This window comes from Pteronotus mesoamericanus, unplaced genomic scaffold, assembly GCF_021234165.1.
Source record: "Pteronotus mesoamericanus isolate MK-2021 breed Mesoamerican mustached bat unplaced genomic scaffold, CSHL_Meso_final contig_20, whole genome shotgun sequence".
Lineage (NCBI taxonomy): Eukaryota > Metazoa > Chordata > Mammalia > Chiroptera > Mormoopidae > Pteronotus > Pteronotus mesoamericanus.
In genome coordinates, this window is record NW_026555085.1 from 19921442 (window position 1) to 19945493 (window position 24052).

The window sequence follows — 24052 nt, forward strand, 5'->3', positions numbered from 1 at the left end:
ACACCAAACTCAACTCAAAATCACAAGTGTTACTGAGAAGTTTGAGTTACACCACATTTTACTTTTGGTTTTATAACTTACTCCTTAAAATAACCCTGACAAAATGTTCAGTCTTGGGTAACCACTGAAGACATTAAAGGACAAAAGTCTCTAGGACAAAATATCCAACTTTGCATGTGTTACCCTCCAAAATATATCCTTAGGAATCCCTTCGTCACAGACACTGAACATGTTTCTCCATGAGCCTGTACTTAAGTTAGAATGCTTTCATAGATATTAAAATAATGCCTGATGAACATAATTCATAATAATATTACCTGACCACAGAAGATATTTCCTTTGTGAAGAAAAATGGTCCAAAACTTGGAATTAAGGGAAAAAATGATTACAGATCTTATCAATGTCACACTGGAGTATTTTCAGATAGGCCCATCCAAGGTTTATAAAATTCTCTGGATAATTTTTTTAACTTAATATTTAATATTAATTAAGGATAAGACTTAATTAATGCAAGATTGGTAAGCTCCAAATGATTTTTTCCAGTAAAGATGCAAAGAATATCTGGAGACATCTAACTTCAAAGGTTACAGTTTTATTGCCCTGTATCCAATTTAACAAACTTATGTCAGCAGCTCTTTTCTGGCTGATCTATATCCCTCACATGTTATTTAACAGCTTTGTCTTCCTTCTGGTTCCCTCATTATGGGTTCAATAACTTGTTGACAAGTGCTCTTTATATGTTTTTATGAAAGCCACATTTTTTAACTTTTTGAAAAGTATATTATGACAGTTGGAATTTAAGTTTCATGAGGGAAGACTAATATCTGGCTTTAATTACACATTTGTTGTTAGGCTTCAGATACCTCACATCAAGACATTTGGTTTCCTTTGCCATTTTCAATATGTAGGAGATTTAAATCCAGTAATGACTCTCCTAATGCATTTTATAAAACTTTGCATTATCACACCTGTACATAAATTACTTCAGTATCAGGCTAATTTCTCTAACCAAAATTAATAATTGATTTTAAGTTTCTAGTTTTCATTCAAATGTGATATTACTATTTTTTCAATTCTTTTAGGTGGAGTTTGTTATTGTTGTTTTTGTTTTTGGTAAATCACAATAATACATGCAATATTTAAATCATTTTTTTTCAAGTGGGTCACTCTGTTTTTATCAGAGTTCAATGCTTTAAAAAAAGGATGTCAGAAATTGGACTCTCAGCTCTACCCTTCACAGAAGTGAAAGAGTGGTATTTTACATAGTTCATCTGGCTTTGAGGTTTAATTAACATGTTACCTGCTATAAACTTGAATAGTTACTACTATCCTCTAACAAATCAAAAAATTGTTAAGAATACTTCCGAAGGGAAATTTCTTTTTAATATTTTTTCAAGAAGAACTGGATTGTAAAAGCAATTTTCACACACTTTATACCTATACTTCTAAAGTACCAGGATTCTCAATGGTGTCGTTGCCATTTCGGGGGCTGGGCGCAGTGGGGGAGGAGGGCCGAAATGGAAGATAAGTATTCATAATACTCAATATCTCAGGACTCTCTGTTTTATAAATTAAAATCACCTAATTAATATCCAACTAACTCCTATCAAATGTCATAGAAAAAACAATTTTAAAGTAGAAAATTTAAAGGAAATTTTAACTGGAGGAAAATGTACATTTGGATTCTTGTTTACCAGGATTCTCCTGAGGCTTTATTTCTACATGTGTTCTTGCTGTTCACACCTGAATAATATAAACAAGTCATGTCATTTTTTTCTATATTTAGATAACTTCTTATTCATGACAGAAGCTATTTATAAAAAAGAAGGGACTATTTTTAATAAGGAAACAAATAATAAAAACACATTGTGCTCAAATTACCTGGAGGGAAAATGACAGTAAAAATCAAGTGCCAGTTTGACCCAGAGATCAAAACTGCCAAGTTAGAGAAGCTCACATAACCATCTCGAGTTTCTGCTTGAGTACACCCTACAAACAAACACAAAAACAAAAAGTAAATGTTAGTCATCTACTCAAGAGCAATTTCTTTAAGTCTTCTCTAGAGAGAGGCAATTGGACAATAAAGGAAAAAAATTTTTTTATTAAAGAGGTCCCTAGGTCCATCAGGATTTTCTTACACAAGGCTTGGAACCAAATAATCCAAGACAGAATAATAATAACAGCTAGCATGCATTGAAAGCTTAACCAGACACTGTGCTTTATATATATCATAAATGCATTATAAATAAACTACACAATGTCACATAAAATGTTATTTTCTATATTATTTAGAGATTAGGAAATAGGCTCATAAGAGTTTAAATTACTTGGTGCTGGGATTATAGTCCAAGTCTGCCTAATTTCAAAGTTAGCATTCTTAACCACTACTATATCTTGACTATTTTATTAGTAAATATCTCTTGAGAAAGACTATTGTCTTTCTAGGTGGTCAGTTTTTAGTGTCTGCCTCTTTTCTGTTCAAAGCGTTTGTAGCTTATGTGGAGCAGAGTTAGGCCAGCTGATCAAGACTTCAGCAATACATCAAATAATGACTGATAAAGATTAGCAATTTCAATTGCCTGGGCCATGATTTCCCTGAATAAAATGTAAAAACAAAACAAAAAAAAAACCAAAAACCTGATGTCTTCTAAAAATAAGCCATCAATTTATAAAGTGAAAGAAGATGACTTAAGGCAGTATCACATTCACAATACCATTAATTAATTAATCTTCTGACTCTACTAACTTCAGTTTAGTTTGCTAATTACCAACCACTATATTTCGCTCTGGAAATGTCACTATGATTGGTATGATGGGAAATGGGTTAGGAGAGTGGTCTTAAAGTTTGTAAATTGGTTAGAAATCTTTAAGACTGAAAGGTATCATAAATATATATACATTCCTAATGTTAGATTTTTCATTTTAATTGTTCAATCCTTTTTTTGTGAAAATATTGTCTTTCCTCATCAATTTTGCAGAGCAAACTAAACTTGCTTTTTGGAAACATCTTTTTCTTCATCTCTTCAGAGTCCCAAAATAAATAAAATGCCCAGAAAAATGGAAATAAATAAGCCGAGACTAAAATAAATGATAGGCGCCCAAGATAAATGCAGTTTATACTCTTTAAAACCTATATGCATCAAAATTATGGTCAATAAACTCTTGCAAACAATGAACTGCAGAGTACAGATGTTCAACATGAAATCGTTTGCTGCAGTTTTTCCTTTGACAAACGTCCTTATTGTTCCCATCTTTGGAGGAATACAAAGCAGCATTTAATCGAAATGTGTCCGTGGAGCACAGTGAGTCTGCCTCATAAACAGCCGCCAAACTGCCTAATGGAAAGTGCTTTAGCTCCAAATGAGTTTGCTTTTGTGTTAAATACCAGCTTGCCTCAGAGATCTCTACAAAGATTCCCATATATATATATATATATATATATATATATATGATATTCTCAGATTTGAAGCATATGTGCACAAAAGCTGAGGCAGTTGCTGCCAAGTACAGTACATTACTCCAGGGTTCATCATATCTCTGGAATGGTAATTGTAAAATATACAAATGCCATTGACAGGCTCCCTGATCATAAACAATGGACTGGCTGAGAGGACTTGGGATGAGATGGGGTGCTGAGCTTGTGCTAAACTGAAATTGATTCCGTTACTTAACAGGGAATGCTACCTGAGTATGTTTCCACAAGACACATGGTTTCTCAAATACCTTTTCAGCCCAGTTCTCTGTCACACCATCTCTTACCCCTAGCAGTACACACTGGCAAACTATTACATCATTAATGTTGAGACTTTATTTTTTTTAAATATTAACATATTTTTCCTAATACTAGAATCTATTAATTATCAAAGAATCTGAAGGACCCTTATAGTCTTTGTATATACAAATCTACTCTTTTTTGGTTAATAATCTCTTTTTTACTGAGGAAGATCCACTAAGACAAAAAAACATCAAGTTAAATTGCAGAATAAAAAACTTAGGCCAGGTATAGACGTATAATTTTGTTGTTATTTTCCTTTTCTTCAGGAAATACTTAGGATAAGTTATGCGGTCCATCTCAAATGGATTGGCTTCCATTCTGTCTGAATTTAAGGAGTATTTCATGATAGTTTTATAAGATGCTTTCAATCATATGAAATAGGATGTCTTGGTAATATGAGCATTCTATAAACAAAAAATGACACAATATTTTTTTCCTATATGACATACACACATAAAAATGTGTGCATAGAAGACAACCTCAACCTGTTCCTCATACTTTCCCATTGAAGGACAATGGTGAGAATATTGATCCAAGTGAGTCACCTTACTTAGTGTGAGTTGGTTATAGAATAAAATAGCAAACAGTTTCATGCCTCATTCATTTTGCATGATCACAATATGATTCTAAGCTAGTCAGTGATCAGATCCTTGGGACAGTTTAAAGAAAAATAATGAAGGATTTTTGGGAGATATTAGGAGTGGGGCAAAGGAAGGTATGGAGTCTGAGTAAGGTACAGTATAAAAGTAAGGTATGGAGCATGAGTAAGTCATGAAGTATGAGTAACATAATGGGTATGGGTAATGTATAAAGTACTGTGATGTATGAAGTATTATTAAGGCATAGAGTGTGAGTAAGGTATGAAGTATGGGAAGGGTGAAAAATGTGGATAACTGAACTAACTGTATATATCAAAATGGTTAAGATAGTAAGTTTCATGTTCTGTGCATTTTGCCACAATATTTTAAAAAAGGAATATCAGTAAGTCATGGGATATGAATAAGTCTCTGGGTATGGGTAAGTGATAGGGTAGGAGTAAAGTAAGGCCCTGAGTATGGGTAACTGATAGAGTAGGAGTAAAGGTTTAGAGTGTTGGTAAAGCATAGAGTATGGGTCCAGTATGGAGTATGACAAGGATGTGGAATACAGGTAAGGCACGAAGTACAAATGAGGTACTTGATATAAATGATAGAGTATAAGTAAGGTATTACTATTGACTGAATGTTTGCACCCCTCCAAAATTCAAATGTTGAAAGCTGATCTCCAATGTAATGGTATTTGGAGGTGGGGCCTTTGAGAAATGATTAGGTGATAGGGAGAGAACCCTCCTGTATGCAATTAAGTGCCTTTATGCAAGAGACCACAGAGAGCTCCCTCACTCCTTCTGCCCTGTGAGGACATAGTAAGAAGATGGCTTTCTATGAACCAGGAAGTGGGCCCTTCCCAGATGCAGAATTTGCTGCAGACTCGATTTTGGGTTTCACAGGTATCAGAACTGTGAGAAATACATTTCTTTATTTATAAGCCCTCCAGTCTATGATAGTCTGTTATAGAAGCATAAAAGACAAAGACAGTAAGGGTAAGGTACACAGTGTGTGCATGGTTTGGAGTGTGGATTTAAGTACAGAATATGGGGAATATATGAAGGAGATACAAGGGTGTACAACCTTTTGATGTCTCTGGATCACACTGCAAGACGAGTTCTTGGGCCACACATTAAATATACAAACACTAATGAAAACTGATGAGCTAAAAAAAGTGTTAAGTAAATTTATGAGTTGGGCTGCATTCATAATCATCTTGGGCTGCATGTGGCCTGCGGGCCATGGGTTGGACACCCCTGATAGTAGAAGATGAGGTAGGTGAGTTTCAGTCGTCAGGTGAGGGTAAGTGATATACATATATATCACTGGAACATGAATAAAGCTGATCATTGATATTTTTGATGCTGCTGCTTTAAGATCAGAATTACTGTTGTATCTTATGCATCCCAGACCAAAATGCCAGCAACAGCTAAATGCCATTGAAGAAGGACATCATCAAAACAAGAAATTTAAAATTACCTCATAGTGCAGTTTGGAAAGTTTAATTTTCACATTAGCCTACCTTAGATAGCTTTGCTTAATTACCTTACTTTCTTAATAATGTGGCTTGTCTTTGAAAATTTGTATAGGAAACATTTTGGGCTGTCCTTTTCCCTTAGGATTTTGAACCCAAAGAGTTTTGGGTTTAATTGCCTGGGTAAAGAAATCACCAATAAGAACAAAAATATGAGTTAGCAATATGGGTGTTACTTTCACCAAAGTGAATAAAATATCAATTGTATGAGTGGAAGTATGGAAAATATGGAAAGTCAATGAGGTGATTCTCATAAAATGAGTAGCAGCACCTGGGCCTTTAAAATGGGATTATATGGAGAGAAAGGAGACAGAGCGATGAGGACAGTAACAAGACTAGAGAAGTTTGGGAAAAAATTATTTTTGTCCACAGGCTGAAAAACTTTGATTTCTTAATAAGTAGATACAGTAGGAAATTTATGGACAAAAAATAGTTGAAAAGCAACCTTGAAAAGAGATAACAGTCAAATTTACAGCTCCAATAAGAAAACAACAGAATGAAACAAGCTTTAAACAATAAAAATTTTGAAGCTATGAAATATCTAATCATGAAATGTGTGCAAAAAAATTTTCATAAGGGGCTACTCCTGTGGCTAGTTCTATTTTCTGGCATAAACACGAGGTATAGCTTAGCACAAAACCCAAAATTATAGGCTAAATAATATAGTAATTTTTAAAAATACTGGGACTAATTTATTAAAATCTATGTTGAATGGGAATTCATTTTCTTAGAAACTTGATCATGACAATTTTATCCCCTTCCTTTTTTAGAGACAGTAACAATGAAAGAATGAAAAAACAATATTCTCAGGACAGGCAGGTACATTATATACCAGACAATAGAAATAATTTAGGCCCAGATCTGGAATTAACAGGAGAGGCAAAATTCAGCACCTGTATGATGGACTTATTCCTATACATTTTAGCATTTCATATATGTCACAAGAACCATGTGAATGAGCTTTGACACATAGCTCAGGTAGAGCAAGAAATAACTGTCAAGCCATGGCCTTCCCTTGGAAACCCCCAATTTTGCAGATAGGCTGATGTTTGAACTGGTGGGTAAGTCATTTACAAGTTTAGAAAGAAACATTACAGACAACCTAAAACCAATAGAAATGTTTTAACTGGTTTATGAAGTGTATAAGAAATCTTTTAAAGAGTTACCAATACATCCTCTAATTTTGCTTTTGTTATCTGCTTTTGATGTCATATATCTATAAAATCATTGCCAAGACTATTGTCAAGATTTTCTTCTGTTTTCTACTAGGAGTTTTATAGTTTCAGTTCTTATATTTAGGACTCTAATCCATTTTGAGTTGATTTTTTTTTCCTGTGTGGTATAACACAATGGTCCAACTTTATTCTTTTGCATGTGGCTATACAGTGACCCCAATACATTTGTTGAGAAGACCACCCTCTTTCCATTGTGTGTTCTTGTCTCCCTTGTTAATATCGGTTGACTGTGTGTACATGGACTCATTTCTGGCCTCTCTATTGTGTTCCATTGGTCTATAGGTCTGCATTTATGCAAGTATTGTACTCTTTTATTTACCATAGTTCTATAATAACTTTTTTTATAATAAAAGTTTTTTCAAAATTTTTAAATTTGGAAATTTGGACATGTGATGACTCCAGTTTTTTCTTTTTCAAGATTGTTTTGGTTATTTTGGATTTTGGGGGGATTCCATATGAATTTTCTATTTTTTAAATAATTCTATAAGAAATATTATTGGAATTTTACTAGAGATCACATTGAATCTGTAGCTCATTCTTGGGAAGTATGGACACCTTAAACAAAATGAAGCAAATGGTATAACATCAAACTAAACATCTCCATAGCAAAGTAAACAATACACAGAGTAAAAAGGCAAACTATGAAATAAGAGAAAATATTTGAAAGCCATGTTTCTGATAAGGGTTAATTTCCAAAATACATATGGTATTTCTACAACTTAATAGCAAAAAACAAACAAACAAAAAAATAACCTGATTTTAAAAATAAAGACTTGAATAGACATTTCTCCAAAGAAAACGAGCATGGCCAACGAGCATATGAAAAGATGTTCAATATGACTAATAATCTGGGAACTGCAAATCAAAATCACAATAAGGTATTATCTTACACCTATTAGGATGGTTATTATCAAAACACCAAAAAACAACAAATGTTCATGAAGTGTTTGTGTAGAAACTGGAACTCTTATACCCTGTTGGTGGGAATCCAAAATGATGCAGCTGCTATAGAAAACACTATAGATGTTGCTCACAAAATTAAAAGTAGAAATATGAACAAGCAAGCCCACTCTGGGTACTTTTGTAAAGGAATTAAAATCAGGACTTCAAAGAGGAAGCTGCACTCCATGTAATTTGCAGTGCTAGTCACACTTGCCAAGATATGGAAACAATCTAAACATCAATCAGCAGATGAATAGGTAATGAAAACAGGTATACATGATCAATGCAGTATTATTCAGCCTTTAAAAAAGGAAATTCTGGAATATGTGACAATTTAGATGAATATTGAGGACAATTATGCCAAGGAAAATTAGCCAGTCACAGAGGGACAAACACTGTATGACTTCATCTATAGGAGGTATCTAAAATATTTAAACTCACAGAAGCAAAGAATAAAATGATGCTTTTTTGTTTTGGGGGGGTGGTTTGTTTGTTTTGTTTTTTTCACATGCATATGGTCCAGGAGAAGTAAATGAAACTAAGCAATGGTATTGGAATTGCACAGGAAGGTAACAGAAGACAAAGAAAGGGGGAGAGGGAAAAATGAACTTGAGGATCTGCTCTGGGGCAGGTGCTTTGTATTTGCTATTGCATTTATTCTTCCTCTCATTGAGAGCCAGTGTTTCTCCATAGAAACCACCTCATATGGGTGACCTTGTTCCCTGGGTGAGTCCATGATACTGCACCAAAAATCGTTTACCTTAGGGGACATGCTCTTCTCTTTACACCATATTGGGGATATGGTATGACAAAAATGCTCCTTCATCATGCAAAGGAAGGGAGAGGAGGAAGTGTTTCCTTAAGTATTTACTGCTAGCCAAAACTTTCTTTTCACAGACACTGGCATTGTAGAGAGGGCATAATGGATGTTTTTCTCAGATTATTGAAGATACTGAGTATTGCTGACCATGCTATGAATTCTGAATGGCTGCTAACATTTCCTGTGCAGAGGCAGTAGTAACAGGTCTCTGAATGTCACAGGTACCTACCTTTCAGTACCGAATCTGATGTTCCTTCCAGGGAAACAGAAATGACCCAAGGCTCTGACGGGAACCCCAAGGACTCAACTCTCCGATTCTGAAATTAGAGTAAAAAGGAAAAGTGGGATTCAGAAGAGAATTTTGTGAGTTTACCTAAAAAAAGAGAAGAGAATTCAGAATAGAATCTTTCATAAAGCACAAATTCAGTACAAATAAGCCAAGGAAGGAAAATAATAAATAAGCATTTCCTTTCTCATAGTAAGAATATATTACAGTTAATATATTGAGAGAAGAGAAGGGACGTGATTGCAGAAAAAGTTGGACAAGACAGTTTTCCAGAGGAAAAAGGAAAGCTGAGTCTATGGAGGCGGAGGGTGGCATTATGTGCTGACGGCTAACAGGGAAGGTGAGGGCAAGGTCAAGAGAAGAAAGCAGGAGAGACTTGGGTGAGTGCCAGACTAGATGAAAAGTGACAGGTTTCCAAGTATGAACATCAATCCGTCCCAGGGCCTCGATCCCCTGCAAACGTATCATTTGAAGATGCGTTTGAAAAATAAAGAATGGAAAGTAGATTTAATTATCCTACTTCACTTTGTTTTCTTTCATGACTTTAGTAAATACAGGAAAAAATGGAATCAGAGGACATGGCCACTGAAATTAGAATTAAGCACTTAACCCTCTTGTCAATGATTTACTTAACCACATATAAGAGAAATCACTTAAAATAACATTAGATTATAATGCCCATGTGATGGCACAAATTCCTTCATTAACATATGAAATTACTTCTTCAGATACAGATATACTTCTTTGAGAAGGCTAGATCCCTGAGACGATACGAAAAAGCTACATCAAGAATTTGTTTGGGGAGGAAGAGTATGAGGATTGTATTTTTACCCATAATCAAATGCTGGCCATCCATTCAAAGTGGCAGAAAAGCAGGCTGTGAAATGGAAGGACACTGACAGAAGTAGTGAGAAGCTCTCAGTACAGCAGGTGTCACACAGTGGGCACTCTGAAAATGTGGCTCTTGCTGATGGGATCTACACTGTGTGCTCAGTACAGGCTACCCGGCATTAAAGATGGTTCCCCGTGAACAAGTTACCTGCTTGTCCAGGAAAACGAGCTGTGGTTGCACTGAAAGTTCTTTTCCCACTTCCCCATCTGAAGGCTGCGCTAGGACTGAAAGAGCATAGGGCCGAATATATATCGAGTTCCCAGTTTTAAAACTGCTTGTATTTCTGGCACATGTAAAAGAAAATAGAATACATCCATAAGATTACACATAACACTGCAGTGGCTCTTTTCCATGATATATTATTACCAGTGAAATATTTGTCTTGGCATCTAGAAACTTAACAATACCCTTCAGAGTGAACATTACTTTATAATTGAAGAATCATTATACCTTTATTTAATATGTTTGCTTAGCCATAGTAAAGAATGGACTGGATGTGAGGGGATGGGGAGAGAATCATAAATTATGAACTCAGATTTTTATCAGAGTTTATTACTATCAGCCCCCAAAAAGCCTCAGTGAGGGAACTTGGAGTATAATACTTAGGCGGTGGGCATGTGTTCAGCAGTATACTAGTAAACAAGCTCTCACTGCAAACACCCTGATTTGCAGTGTTTTCTAGTGTCCACAGCATGAATAATTCCTCCATGGCTGATTCTGGTACCCAGATGACATCACTGAGAACCGGGAGGAAATGCCCAAGAGCAAGCCCAGGGCAGCACTGCTTCACGTGCAATAGCTCATTTAGCCCTCACAACAATCCTTCCATATTTATGCTCTCCACAGTGTGCTTGCACTAAATAGGTTCAATAAGCGTGCAATTGATTGACTGATTGACTTTAAATGAATGAAGGCCTTAGGGAGAATAATACTTATAATTAATACATGCTGAGTACCAACTGTGTACCAGGTATTCTTCTAAGCTTTCCATGTATAAACTCATTGCATCTTTAAAGTGGCATTATGAAGTGGGTACCCTAACTTACACGTGAAGAAACTGAGGTCCGAAAAAGGCTAAAGTAACATGCCAAAGGTTTTACAAACATTGAGGGTATGTCCATGATGTAGGGCAGTCAACTAATGAGCTATATTCTTTTTCACCCCTTTCGAGCCCATTAGTTGCTGGTGTGACTTAGCAAAAACATGGCATAAATAAAACAAAATGAAATGGTTATATAATCCATGATACCTTAAAACATCTTTTTTCCTAGAGCTTTGGCATTTTTAATGACTGAGATAGCTTTATTAAAAGAAATATAGGCCCTGGCCAGATAATTCAGTTGGTCAGAGAGTTGTTCCGATATGCCAAGGCTGTGGGTTCTATCCCAGGTCAGAGCACATATAAGAATCAACCAATGAAAGCAGAAATAAGTGGAACAGAAAAAACTGATGTTTTTCTCTTTCACCCTCCCCCCCACCTCAAATCAGTAAATAAATTTTAAAAGAACATTATTTTAAAAAGAACATATATTTTATGGATTACATATCTTTTGCCCCATTGAGCCTATTATGTATTACATTACACATCATAGACATGTCATAGCTTTTTAGCAATTAAAGGAAAATATATAAATAGACACTATATATCAGATATATTACCCTACTGTGGAGCATCCCACGGTGACTTATCCTCACTACAACTGAGGTCAGGTCTAACAAAAAAGAATTTGATTTCAAAAAAAGAAAAGTAGTCTATCCTGCCTTCAATTAAATGCTTGTGAGTCAAACACTTTATTCCCTAACCTTTTTATTTTATTTTTTTTTTGTGAGGAGGAAAGGATAAAATATTTATTTAACATGGAAGGTGTATGTCAGGTAAAGGTGACAACTAGTCCTAAAAAGAGGAAATAGTGGAAGAGCAAACACAACGGATCACGAAATATGATGTTTCTGTAAGAAGCAATCTCCCTCTCCCCTGAGAATCTGGGGGAGTGGGCAGAGACCCCCTTTGGTCATCTACTAGCTAAGGCTCTGCTACAGTTGTTCACTGGGAATTCAACACACACTAGCTCAATCATCATTTATTAGTTTGCTTAACCTGAGTGGGTAAGGCTCCCTTTTCATTTTTTTAAAGAGAATAATTTAAAACAGGTTTTTAAAATCTATGCCTTCAATTCTCTTCTTCTATGGGTCCCAGGTTATTGGAAAATTCTAACATTGTTACCACATCTATTTCTCCCCTAACCTAGTTCTTAAATGTTTTCTGATGCAGGACAGGGCTCAGGCTAGCAGTGTGGGTTAAAGAAACTGAGCAGCTCCATCAAAGATCCTGACATAAGTACATTGGTGTCTAGAGACGAAGGGATGGGAACCAACTGCCTGAACACCCGCTGAAAGGTCTGTCCCTGACACACTTTAAAGTTTATTGTGAGCAAACATCTCTTATTAAATGTAAACAGCATCTCACTGGAGGTCAGAGACTTGCTGCTACAGCATATCCCAAGGTAATACCACTTTAAGCTCCACATAAACTCTTAAGCAGTTTCTATCCTAAAACCTGACCGTAGGTGGTACAGTTTTTTACGATATGTTATAATAGTGCAATAAATCTGTTAGCTTAAAATCGAATCTCCGTGGCCTTTTAGAGAAATCATCATTAAATGCAGGGTCCTGTTAATGATGCCATCGAAGTGAAATTGTTTAATCTGCTAAGGGGGTGAAAGGTCACCAAATGAATTTTTTATAATACATCAACTTGACACGCAATAGGGAAAACTGTAATAGATAAAAGCAAAGGAAAAGGGCACTGTCTTCTTCTGATAGGTCAATAGCAGCCAAGAGAGTCACTCATCCACTTTCCTTTCACGATGGGGCTCCTTTTGCATTTAATATGGACACCCAATTAATACCTCAGCACCACAGACAACCTCATTTTAGGTGACTTATAGCAATTTCTCCCCCTTCCCTGAAATGAAAGTGATCACAATACATCATAGCATTGTGCGAATTAACGTTAATTGATTCAAGTTACCAAGCAATGATGGGCCACTTATATAATCTAGGCGTTATTGGGTGCTAGAAGGGATAGAGGGAAGATTAGATTCCAGTGTCCGTTGCTGTGACGACGGGAGTCACCTGATGCCTTGTTAGACAGTTGTAAGGTTCTATTGCTGGCCCCAGTGGGGTCGTCAGTAAACTGGAGTGATGTCCAAACATCATTATACGCTGCTCCGATATTAAAGCAAAGGGATTAGCAACTTATTGCAAGCAACCTGGATTTGTCATTGTGCTGTCCTTATCCAATTTCCAACCACTAATGTGACTGTAGCCTGCGGGCAGAAAGACCTACAGCCAAACTTTAAAAAATGGGGGAGGAAAGTTCCCTCCAATCCTCCCAGTTCTAACCACTATTTAACAGCTTCCCATACCCAGTCAGGTGTGTGAAAGAATTTTTTTTTTCCCTTCAAGGCTAAGTACAAACTAAAAGAAAGGTAAAGAGAATACAGAAATTTCCTAGTTCCAAAATCACCACAATGCACTTCAACCTTTGTTTTTCAATTTGCCAGATCCAAACAGCTTACCCTGTAAAGAGGGGTGGTGGATTATTTCTATTTGCATGATAAACCCAGTAAACAAATAAATCCTATTGGTGAAGCTGGTTCTGGGCAAGAACTATTGCAGGGGTGGGAGTGTGGGGGCGTAGAGATACATTTGCACCTCCATCTTTAACTTTTGCCTCCTCCAAGTTACTAAGTCATGTTCCTAGGAAAGAGCCCCACATTTTAATTAAATGTTTCAGGGTGTCCTGAGAACTTTCAACCATCGTTAATATAAATTGACTAAATATGGCAGAATCTGTATGTGCCAGGAGGGGACTTGAATTCCAAAAGAGTTTGCAAGATTCTGTAGTCTGGAAAAAGGAAGTAAGTTCTCTAGTCAATTTAATTTAGTGCACATATATTAATCCTTCTATTACATACAAACATTGTTCTAGGCACTGGAAGATATGCAAAGATAGATAAACACCATGAGTTCTGTCCTTCAGGAATGTTCTTTTATATGATTGACTTTACTGGCTAACTTTAAAAATTGACACATACCACACATACCATTTTACTTATATAGTAGTTCCCCCTTATCTACAGAGGATATGTTCCAAGACCCCCCAGTGGATGCCTGAAACTAGGGATAGTACCAAACTTTATATATCCTAATTCTTTTTTTTTTAAATGCACATATACCTTTTTTCTTACAAGAAGAATTTTAAGGCTTCTCTTTGGTGGATCCAAACTGACACCATCACTTTCTTGTGCTTTGGGGTGTTACTTGCACACAAGCACTGTGACACCAGGACAGTTGATCTGATAACCTAGAAGGCTACTAAGTAACTAATGGGTGGCTAGTGTATACAGCATGGATACACTGGACAAAGTGGTGATTGACATCCTGGGAGGGATGGAGTGGGACAGTATGAGATTCTATCATGTTACTCAAATGGCACACGATTTAAAACTTATGAATTGTTTACTTACAGACTTCTATTAAATATTTTTGGGCCATGATTAATAGCAGGTAACTGAAACCTCAGAAAGCAAAACTGTGAATAAGAGGAGAGTGCTGTAGTTCAGAATCCTTATGCTCCCTATCAAACCTAACCAGATGCCCTTAGTTGCTCTGAACTCCTAATAGGCAAGAAGGGTCTTATGATATGACTGTTTCCTTCCTGCACTATAGCACAGTGGTCCCGGTCCAGGCACATTGTAAGCATGCAATACATATCACTAAAGTAGTACTAAAACAAATCAGCGCCCACTATGCACCACTGTAGCTCTGAGGTGATTAAATGCCGCTGGAAAGCCACCACCTATTTTGGCATAGCTAACTTCAAGTTTTGGCGCACTCCTCAGTTGCTGTGCTTACTGCCGTGCTATAACACCATTAAACTGTTGAGGTTCTTTGGAATTACTCATTTTGAATTGAGATGTGAATGACCCTCGGTGCAGGTTGCAGTGTGCCAGGATTACATGTAGATACAGAGTAAACACAACACATCATCCCATGAGGTCAATCCAGAGGTCAAAATCTATGTATTTTAGTTGGTACATCATTTAAAAAACATATTTTATAGTACATATAGTATGAATATCTTATCTGGAATAATGGAAACTCTGAACACATTTTTAAGATCATACACAAAATATCCAAAATTTCATGTTTATATGAGGGTGTTGTAGTAGTCAAAGTGTGACCAGGAAAAGAGAAATTATTCAAGATTTTCCCAATTAAAGAGATTTAATATAAGATACTGGTTACACAGGAGTATTAGAGTGGTAGCAAAGCCAAGCAAGCTACTTTCTAATATTTGCAACTAGGACTTAATCTGTATTGGTACTTTTGGAAATATGACAGTAAGTTGAAGCCTTGACCACCTCATACATATTATATAGATAAAAATACAGGATCCGGAAGCAATAGTACCTGCTTGAGTGTGGTTGGTAGGGTAATAACATGGGTATAGTAATTTATAGTTTTGATTTGAACATTTCACCTAAAATATCATATGATGTGCTTGAGTGTAGTATTGTTATGTTACAGAATTGTATGCTTATGATTTTGTAATAAAAATAGGATGTTATTTGTGCCAAACCCTGTATATTCTTCAATTGTACCAAAAACTAAATTAATGGTCAAACAGGTTAATATTGAATTAATGATGTATTTGAAAGAGATAAAGAATAATGAGATTTAATACGCCATTCTTATTAAAGAGTTGCATAATTTTTTGCCTATCCATTAATTTTAAAGTCTCTAGATTTTCATATAAGCCATATAATTTTTAGACTTAATAGCTGTTCAATTAATACTTGGTAAATTTAAAACATTGAAATGTAAGCTCTCATAAGTCTTTATTATATTTACCTACAATGTCATCTGTAGAAATAAATATAAATTACTTGATTTTAAGGTAGTGTTGTTCAATTTTGTAATTAGAACTATATGTGTACCTGGGTGGGAAACTGCTGGATGCAGAAAAGTCAACAGCAGCAATGGATTACAATTAACATTCCATTTATAAGGAAAATAACAGAAAAATATAAGCTGCAGGCATAGAATTAAAGATTTAGTGGTCTGGGGCCATTTAGTATAAGAACAATGGTCCCTAAGGGCATCACTGCAGAAACAGGGCTGTAAAATAAATGATAGCTTTGATAATGGCCATGGATCATCAATAAAAATGTGAATGATATACTTTATTTCCCATACAATAAGGCTGGATAATATGTTTTTTTTAAGTTTATGAGATGAAAGCTTAAAAAATATAGTGATAAAGGAACAATTTTTAATTAAATGAAAAGTTTGCTTATGCAGAGCATCTCATTTTCCCACTAAGCCACATATATGAAATATCATTATGAAATTTTGTCATCCACCTAACTCAACAAAGTGGTGAATTTGCATTGTAGTAAAAAGAAGAAATCGTGTAGAAACATTCTTTGACAATGGAACCGGGGTTCTGCCATGGGGGAGAAAAGAGACAAGCTGGTAGTATAGGAATCTCTTCCAGGATGAGCATTCTGCCAGTCTTGGGAAGACTATCCTCCCTTGTGGAGAGAAAGTTTTTGCTCTTGCATACTCCAACCAGCTGTATTCTAGAGAGCAAGTGTCTAGGGGGCACAGAGAGGTTACATAAGAGAAGGTGCTAAGTGAGCATGAGTGCCAAGAGACTCATCTCACCAATGTCTCTCCTACCTTTCTTCTCCATTCTGAGCCAGTTTGAGGGGGTGCTACTTATATAGGACAAGGGAACTTAAGAGGCTGTTTATATGATGGGTATAAAACCATAGAGATACACACTCCCAAAGTGTCATGCTCACCACCCTCATTCTATCTGTTTTCGGGGCCCAAAGTTCATGGCAATATTATAGATAAGGAGCTTTATGCAAGATAGCATATAAGTTTTCCATTGCTGCATAACAAAGTACCCCAAACTGAGTTACCTAAGATAACACAAATTTATTATTTCCAGGTTGTGGGTTAACAGTACATACAGGCTTGTCTAAGTTCAATGCTCAGGTGGGGGCTTTGAGAAGAATCCACTTTCGAATGCATTCAGATTGTGATAGAGTTTATTTCCTTGTGGCTGTAGATTGAGGTCCTCTCCTTGCTGGCTGCCAACCAATGTTCACTCTGTATCTGTTGAGTCCACCCACTTTTTTCTCATGTGGTCCCTTCCATCTTAAAAGCAGTGACCCTTCAAGTCCTCTCATGCTGTGAATCTCTCTGCCTTCTTCTTCTGCCTTCATATTTTGCCACAGCAGAAGAAAGCTCTCTTCTATCATGGGTTCATGTGTTTAACTGGGTCCACATACATAATCCTGGATTTCCTCTTTATCTTAAAGTAAACTGTGCCATATAACATAGTGTGTTGATAAAACTGCTATTTGGTCCTATTCATAGGTTTGTAGGATTAGGGCAGTGCATCACTGGGAAGTCCATTTCAGAAATTCTGCCAACCCCTAATAGCTTTGGCATTTTAATAGCTAAACTTCCATTTAAAACAGATAAATATAGCTCTGTCTGGGTAGCTCAGTTTGTTGAAGTGTTGTCCCATACACTTTGATTCCTGGTCAGGGCATATACCTAGGTTGCGGGTTTGATCCCTAATTAGGGTGTGCGTGGAGGCAACAGATCAATGTTTTTCTTTCACTTCAATATTTCTCTCTTTCTTTTCCTCTTTCTCTACAATAAATATATCCTCGGGTGAAAATTTCAAAAAAGAGATATATTTAGTTTTATTATAGGACAAAGAATAATATCGTTTTTAATTAAGCAGGAGAAGGTGGGGAGAAGAAGAAGGAAAGAAATGTGAGAGCAAAAATCAAGGGTTTACTGAAAGGGAAGCAATATAAAATGTGTTCTTCCAGGATTCCAGATAAAGGAAAGAATATAAAATATGGAGAAACTCCAGTTTAAAAAGGGCAGATTGAACATAGGTTTCTCTCTGTTCCCTCTACTCCACTAAAATTACTTAAAAAACCAAATAAGAATAAAAAAGTGTAAATAAACAAGGATAAAGAAGCCAGGGGAAAACTGAACAACTGACAGTAGAGGTCAATAATGCTTTGAAAGATGGAAAACCGGTTCATGGAACTGACAAAGCCAAGCAAGGATGTTCAAATCCAGATGCCTCTAAAGGAAGATGGAGACAAGGGGACCCCAATTCACTGTGCATTAACTAATTAAAAAGTAGATAGCACTCCATTTCCCCCTGCAAAGCAGAAGCCGTAGCTTTTCCAAAGCAGAAAATACTTCCATTGAAAAGTAAATATTTAATATGGCTTCAATTTGTTGAATGCACATAATCCCATTAAATTAACAAGGGTGAACCTCTCACGAACATCCTTGGTGTTTTTCATTGAGAGCCCTGTGTCCCTAGACTAATTTCTTCTGTCTCAAGGTCAATTCATTAGGTTATTAATGTCTGATCAAAGTTGAAAGAACAGGACTGGCCTTGGGGCTTGCACAAGGCTTCAGGGTTGTTTAACATACCATGCAATTCTTAGGACCATGGGAAACCTTGCTAATTCTCATTCAATTCCTTAGGATATAGCATTTCTTGTTCTGCAGATATTTATTCAGAAATACTTAAGAAGACTTTCCTTATATTCAGATTATTTACTTTTTTTTACCTTATGTCTAGATTTTTTTTTCTTAAAATACTAGGAGAATAGGGAGAAATGAGGGATATAATACACCCCAACAGAAAATTGATGCAATAATATACATGGTTTCTTATTAAATCAGAGATATCTGAGTCAAAATTGAAAACACAGTAGCTATGACAGATGGTGGGCAACAAAGGTAATATTTTTTCTGAAGTTATCTCACATCCTTATAATAGAATGATATCCACACATATATGTGCATGCCCCTAAACTTATGCTCAGTCTACTCTCTTTTCTAGGTTCCCTCTGTTATAGCGCCATAGCTTTTATTCTTTGACTTGTCCCTCATAATTAAAAACTAAATATTCACTGAGACTTTATATATACATATATTTGTACATATGTAAATTGGTCATTTTAAGTGGCAACCTATTAGGAAAGCTCAGTGCTATAAAATTTAGCAATGGACTAGTTCTTTTTCTCCTTAGTTACCCACACATATAAGAACTGAGTAGGATCTAAGTGAAATTGGGCTAATAGGAAGGAAGCATATTTAAACATAAGCTAAGATGCATTACCATAATTTTTTTCAGATTTCTGATTCTTATATTATCATGCATAATCTCATAATGACATCAATAACATGGTGAAGGTTTAGTGGTTGGTAAAAAAAAATCAAAGATTGAATAGATTTTGCACAATTATGGAACCAAGAGTATGTTTTAATTCTGAGCTGATAAGTCATCAATTGTTCAAATCAACCAGAATCCAGTAAAATTGCTTGAGTTTTCTTTTTATACTTCTATACATATTTATGCACTCTAGGAAAGAGGAACACTTACCTCCTTTTTAAAGACATAAATTATAATACACTAACTAAGCTTCCACATGAATATGTTGCTCTGTTTATAAAAAGACAATCAATGTATTAGTTGAATATACCTCAAAATGTAAAGATATTCCTTTTTTCTTTTGCTCTTTACAGTAAATTGTACATTCATTGGAGGTGATTGTACAGAAGTAACTGATACCCATTAAATAGTAATTGCTAATTTATTGGCACTACCACTTATAAGATGAAAAAGCAGTTAATAACAAAATAATCTAAAGGAATATTAATGCTCTAAAATATCATTGAGTAATATAGCTCAGAATCTAAATAAATTTACCTGTTTAAAGTGACCCTACATCACCTCACAATGTGCATGGGTTTGAGCTTATTTTCTCAACGGTGAAGACAAGTTTATAGGGAATATCCATGTTGCCCGCATTGAGCCCTCTACAACCAAGCAGTATGCATTGATATGGTGATTAGTTTTAGATATGTTTTCTAAGCATTAAGACAAGTTCATATTGCCTCTCAGTCTGGGATATCATTTTTGGTTCTTCTACATCTGCTAAAAATTAGAGCTTGGGACTTCAACAGTCTTGACCTTATGGCAGATGGTTTAGATGAACTTGGGCTTCGTTCCTTGGCTAACTAGTCTATAAAACTGCAAAGTATTTACTCTTGCCTTTTCTTAATGTGTGCTTCATATACTTCATTTATTAAACTCAATGGAACATTCAGGTAAATTTACTTCTGAAATATATGATGGACAGAAATCTAGAGGAGAACTTCAAAATACAAGCTTGTAGGGTCAGAATAACATAGCACAAAGGACTTTACAGATCCCACATGGGTCTGTGCCAGAAACATGTTTGGCATCAGTGATGCTCCTGCCTCACACAATTTAACAAAGGTCTCCTTTCAGAGCTTTAGAATTCTAGGTTAAATAAAGCCCAATCAGGGTCACTGCTTTAGCCTAGTAAACTCCCAGTCATCCCTCCAACATTTTCCAAAGCACAAGTGTTTCCCCAGTCCCTATAGGCAGATTTATTATCATCCTCCTTAGTACTGAAGTTTTAGCTCATAGTCCTATGGAATTGTGATAGGTCATGTTTTTGTTCACCTCTCTTTTACCTTAGCAACCCCAGAATCTACCCATTACTTAAATTCATTACATGAATAAGTGAATAATCAAGTGAATTGAAAATAAGTTGCTTTAGAAAAATCTCTTCCTATGTGCTTTTCACCTTAAGGTACCAAAATATAATTTATTCAACTACCCAGAGAATAGAAGAATCATAAAAAATATAGATTTAATGGTGAATTTTAAAATTGAGAATTTACATTTATAAAAGGCTCTTTCAATTTTTATTCTTACCTTAAGAAGCAGAAAGGTTACATGATTCAGTATAAACAGATTGATATTTGCAATATGTACCCAAGAAATCAACCCTAATTTGAATGTTATTACAGTGAGTACTTACCCATAGCCAATGGCTCCCTCTGAGTGAGTCACCAGTAAGGCCCCAATAGTCATATTCAGAACATTCTCTAGTACTCCAGTCTGTTGAGCAGTGATAATTTGGTGAGCCAAATTCTGTAATTTGTTACTTGATAAGGAGGGAATCAGTCCAGTACTCCTTACTGTTGACTGATCACCAATTTCAATGACCATCACTTTTGAGATCGTTTCCATGGTGGTTGGTGGTGGGAGCCTATCTGGGTTCATTTCCATCATGAGAGGTCTACGTTGACCAACTCTATAATGACTGGCACAAGTCACAGTTGGGCAATTGCGCTTTCTTTTTGCCCTATGGTCAGCAATGGCCCTTAAGGTTACTTCATTGCCAGCCATGTCATAAATCAATCTTATTTGGTTTTGGCGAACCTGCAAGAAGCCAGTTAGCCTTTCAAGCATCATCATTTCCCAGCCTTTTTCTAGGACTGAAAACATCACAGTAAAGGCCAAATGAATAGAAACACCTGAGCGTATTTCAACGGGCTCCTCTCCTTGTAGAACGACATACAAGAGGTTATCCATGATGCTGAAGTAGTTGGAACCAATAGACTTATCCAGCAATGAGGAAGTTGATTGAACCAGAGTAGGTGGAATGAAACTTTCCCCTAAGAAAACATGGGGGCTCTGGAGTTCATGGTAGAATACAGCCAACAGAAGCTTGGAGGTCCTTTTGTTCCCCAATAGAAAAAAACGCAAAACTTGAGGAGTCTGATCCATAAAGCAGACCTTGGTGGTTTCCCCGGTGGGTAAAATGGAATAGAAAGTAGATACAGACCCTGAAGCAGAGCAGGAAGTATTGACATTAACACTGCTAAAGGTGTCAACAAAGCCACTCGTCACAGATACAACAGGATATAACTTCCCCTTTGTCCAAGTGGCATCAGCATTGTCAAGAATTAAGATCACTTGGTCAGTCTCTTTGCAGATGTAGCCTTGTATCAGGGATCTGTATGTACATTTCTGTTCTTCTCTAAATGTACCTATAAAATAAATGAAAGTAAACAAGTGACATATGAATCACAATTTCTCAAAGATGATTTGCAATTCATCACTTTCACCATCATTTATAACCTTATGAAATATTTATTGAATGCTTAGGTATGCTAGATACCAAGAATTCAAAGGAATCTTGGGAAAAATATGAAAGATACATACATTAAATAACAGCTATTTAATGTAATTCAAATGTCTATTATATACGTCATTTAAAGTTAATAATGGTTGTAAGAGCTAAGTGTAAAAAGAGTGAATAAATAAAATAATTAAGAAAAAAAGAATAATTACTGAAGTTTCCATAATGAACCAAAAATAGAAAAATAGAAGAGAATGGGGAAATAATTGGTCAATGGTAAAGAAGTAAAATTAAGGGAGCTGGAACAGAGAATGTATGGAAGTATATTAAAAATGGAGAGGTATATTCTGACCACATTGTGAGACAGTTTTCATGTCAGACTATATAAATTCCTCATATTTTCTTTTCCTCTGAAGAGTAAAGAAATACAAGAGGCAAAAAGGTAATAATTTGTGGAGAGTTGAAGATAATCAGGACTAATAAAAATATTTTTTAAAAAAAGCATGATCCACTAATCCTATCATTCTTAATCCTCCTGTCTATGAACCCAGAATAGCTCTTGTTCTGAATCCACAGAAATATTTTATCTTCCAATCAAGAATTCCTTTGATTTAAAATTAATATTCACAAAATTGTCTTGTATTGTTTTATAGATGTTTAAACTTGCCTTATTGCAAGTTCATCAAAGTTGCTTTAGGATTGGAATAACAAAAAAACCCTCAAATTATTACTAATATAGGCTTTTCTAAATTTGAACACAATCTAGCTTCCTCCTATATGCTTTTTTCCATATGATATGATTAGAAATCTGTGCCTTAGTTAACTATATATCAAAAAATTTAATTATCAAAATGTGACTTCAAGAGTAGGGAACATGGTTTCCTTGTGTCTTACAGTAATAGCAACTACATCAAAATTATAAGGGAAATTGTTAAAAATTTTAAACTAAATGATAATAAAATGTTAACATATCAAAATTTGTGGGATGTAGGAAAAACAGTACATTGAAGGAAATGTATACTGTTAAATGTTTAAATTACAAAAAGAATTGTCTAAGAACAATGCCTTATACAACTACCTTAAAAAATTTGGAAAAAGAACAAAGCTAACACAAAGTAAGTAATAATAAAGGAAACAATAAATATAATAGCAGAAGTCAATGAAATAGAAAAGAAATAAACAAAACCAGAGAATGTGAACAAAGCTAAAATTTGTTGCTTGGAAAATATGAACAAATTGAATAACCCTCACTACATTCACTGTTCAAGATAAAAAGAAAGAGCACGTATCTCCAATTTCAAGAATGAATGGGTTAATATTACAGAGACTGTGAACAAAGATCAAGACTATTACAGACTTAATGCCAACAAATTCAACAACTTAGATAAAATAGACAAATTCCTTGAAAACTGACACAAGATAAAACATAATATTTGAATTGTTCTATGGCTCTCTAAAAATTGGATTCATTAAGTTGAATATTAAATTATTAATTTAAATAAAGAGTGAATTATCAAATATAAAAGAATGGTCACTTTTATACAGTGTTTTTTTCTCCCTATGGTCCTATAATATGGAAATGTTGATGTTAAATCAAGTATTGCTTTCCAAAGCATGGAACCAGTATGAAGGCGTGGTCTAAATAACCAAGAAGAATAATTTGCATGATCTTAATAGCACAGTAGCCAATGTGCTTTGAGACCCTAATGCATCAATCTCTACTAGTAGTGGTATATACTTTCTAAATGAGATAATTTCCCTTTTCTAAACTCTACAGCTCACTCTCCTTTGCATGCATTTTTTTTTGAGCCATGTCGATGCCATTAATCAATCATACACATTCCATCTGGTTTTATAGATCTCTGCCTTTTTCTTCCTTCTCACGTAAAAGACATAAC

The 24052-nt window shown here is 35.4% G+C and overlaps 1 protein-coding gene across 1 annotated transcript in view; it reads right to left on the reverse strand.

The window, feature by feature from the left end:
• Window positions 1-24052, reverse strand: part of PKHD1 (PKHD1 ciliary IPT domain containing fibrocystin/polyductin) — a 433649-nt gene that overhangs the window by 21911 nt on the left and 387686 nt on the right. Inside the window, exons 60-63 of the mRNA XM_054569476.1 lie at window positions 21048-22062; window positions 10216-10351; window positions 9120-9207; window positions 1882-1989 (exon numbers count right to left, since the gene is read on the reverse strand). Of these exons, the coding sequence (XP_054425451.1) occupies window positions 1882-1989; window positions 9120-9207; window positions 10216-10351; window positions 21048-22062 (1347 nt within the window). The remainder of the gene's footprint in view (window positions 1-1881; window positions 1990-9119; window positions 9208-10215; window positions 10352-21047; window positions 22063-24052) is intronic.